The sequence below is a fragment of the Sinocyclocheilus anshuiensis genome, unplaced genomic scaffold, assembly GCF_001515605.1.
Source record: "Sinocyclocheilus anshuiensis isolate Anshui unplaced genomic scaffold, SAMN03320099.WGS_v1.1 scaffold24, whole genome shotgun sequence".
NCBI classification, from domain to species: domain Eukaryota; kingdom Metazoa; phylum Chordata; class Actinopteri; order Cypriniformes; family Cyprinidae; genus Sinocyclocheilus; species Sinocyclocheilus anshuiensis.
The window spans coordinates 939,032-941,687 of NW_015557090.1; the positions used below are offsets into that span (position 1 = coordinate 939,032).

Below are 2,656 nucleotides of genomic sequence, written 5' to 3' on the forward strand. Positions count from 1 at the left end.
ATTATTTCCCTATTTTCCAACCTAAATAGGACAGTGACCCACGTGCATTGGGTAAATCCAAGATTAAAAAAAAATGTGTGGGGTGGGGTTACCTTCAAACTTCATTCAAACTGCAAAATGGTTTTGAACTATAACTAAAACTGCAAAATGCTGTGTTTTTTATATTCGTACATGGATCGCTTCCAGCAGCACTAGCTAGTGATGCTATCTAGTGGCTGTGTGCAAGACACCCTTAACATCTCAGCCAGGGTCCAATATTAACAGTCGATAAGTGCCAAATTTGAGTAAAGTTAATGAGTATTTGAAACAATGTTACTCATTAGTTGGTGTGATTATTAAATCGCAACGAATGTGGCACACTGTACAGTCAGACACCATTGGTCGACTCTTGTTCTATGGTTTAATGTTTGAAAGCAAATAAATAAAGACAATCATAAACTACTGCAACCAGTACTATTCTAACAATTCTCTAAACATGAATGCTGGCTTTGTGATTTCATAAGCAAAAGAAGTTCAGGGTTATAAGTAATGATAACAACGTTAAATGCATTTTGTTTCTAACTAAAACCATTTCTCTTTTACAGATATCTAATTAATTCAAGCATATTTTCAATCATCTTTTCTGATAGATCTGTATAGCGGGACAACCTCCAAGATCGTGTAAGTATATGCTACAAAGAATATTGATTTATTTAGAAAAGTCAATATATCAGATTACCAACAATGGAACTGATTTTGAATTTCAGATGTTTCAATATAAAAAGCACATAATCCTAATACATAGTTAAAAACTTATTTGCTGTCTGTGGTTTCACCTTTTGGATGGTTTGGACAGAAACTAACATCTGCCCTCCGGGGCTATTTTATGTTTGCAGCTGGTTTCCGCTGGCTATTCTATTTGATTATAAGTGAGTTGACAATGACTTCTGGGTGTCCAGCTGAGCCGAGCTTGGTGCGGAAGTTCATCATCTTGATCTTAATGTAGTGCTTCCATCCAGAACACCCAGTGGGAATTCCTTTCTCACGCAAACATGGATGGGTCTGTATCAAGGCCTCAGCAACCTTTTCAAACTGATCATCCCTTGGATATGAAATTTACGGTCACACTTTATTTTAAGGTCCAATTCTCGCTGTTAACAAATAATTAACAATGACTGTTGCCTCAGTAAACTCCTAATTTGTTGCTTATTAATAGTTAGTAAGGTAGTTGTTAAGTTTAGGTATTGGGTAGTATTAAGGATGTAGAATATGGTCATGCAGAATGCGTGCTTTATAAGTACTAATAAACAGCCAATATGTTAGTAATAGGCATGCTAATAAGCAACGAGTTAATAGTGAGGATTGGTCCCTATACAAAAGTGTTACCCAATTTACTTCTTCAAGGCAATATCAGATCTGAGTTTTGTGGTAAGAGATAGGAGTTCCATTCACATTGAAATCATCATTTCCCTTCTGGAGCTGCATCTCGGCACAATATGAAAAGTGTGGCACTACAAAGACTTTAGGCCAAGTGCAAGACCAGGACTCTGGAGATGACAATGGTATCATTGCTGATATATGAGCCAACAGATGAAGAATCATTTGGGTCTTGTGATGAGGAGCTGGCAGATGCATCGGAGGGGTCACTGAGATTGTGGAGCAGGTATATTCAGAGGGTGGAGCTGAGGATATTACAGAGCTGGATGCCTCACAAGGTAAATATACCACTTTCAAAGTACTGCAATCTTGAATGTCTGAAATTGACAAGAGGTTAATAAATTTATTTCCAAACTCTATGTCTTTGTATTAAAGCCTAAAGTGCTTTGGTACTCCAAAGAAGGTCTTAATTTCAAGAGCCAATTCATCCACAGATGTTGGCATTCTAGATGTAATGGTTATATTTATTGCATCATCTTCACCTCCAAAAAGGACTCTGAAGCTAACTGGTCCGGCCATCCTGCTTTAATCTAGAACACAGATCCAAATAGGATAGGAATTATCTCATTAATAAATAAAATGTTAACATGTAAAAGTTACTAAATACTTTTACATGGCACTGCAAGTTATATATGTAAATCATACCTTTGATGACAATATGTCTCTTCAGAGTTACCATACGCTTGGAACCAGCTGTATAGGCCACAAGTGGATAACAATCAGTCAGCTCCTCAAGCCAAACCAGGGCAATCTCTTTACCAGGTGAAGAACTCAAAGGCAACTCAAAGGCTCTGAAATACTCTCTATACTAAGCACACAATAAGTGAACAATGAAACTCAGCTCATCTCCCCATATGCACATTTGTAGAATTTCTGCAAATTTAGGCATTCAATTCAATTAAATTCAATTCAAGTTTATTTGTACAGTGCTTTTCACGATACAAATCATTGCAAAGCAACTTTACAGCAAATTAAGTTTCTACAATATTTAGTGGTAGCTTATCTGTGGTGACTGTCAGTTAATGTACATATGGCAGAAACGTACGGAAAAATCAATTACTGCACCACCCGGCCAGGCGGCTCACCTCGCTCCTGTAGTTTGCCTAATCTCTGTTGCTAATGAGACCCACTACAGTCGTGTCATCCTCAAACTTAATGAAGAGGTTGGAGTTATGTGACGGTGTGCAGTCGTGGGTCAGCAGAGTGAAGAGGAGGGGGCTCAGCACACATCCTTGGGGGG

At 38.0% G+C, this 2,656-nt stretch overlaps 1 protein-coding gene across 1 annotated transcript in view; it reads right to left on the reverse strand.

The window, feature by feature from the left end:
- Positions 1-1,501: 1,501 nt before the first annotated feature.
- Positions 1,502-2,656, reverse strand: part of LOC107677054 (protein TsetseEP-like) — a 3,944-nt gene continuing 2,789 nt past the window's right edge. Inside the window, exon 2 of the mRNA XM_016471845.1 lies at positions 1,502-1,625. Within this exon, the coding sequence (XP_016327331.1) occupies positions 1,502-1,625 (124 nt within the window). The remainder of the gene's footprint in view (positions 1,626-2,656) is intronic.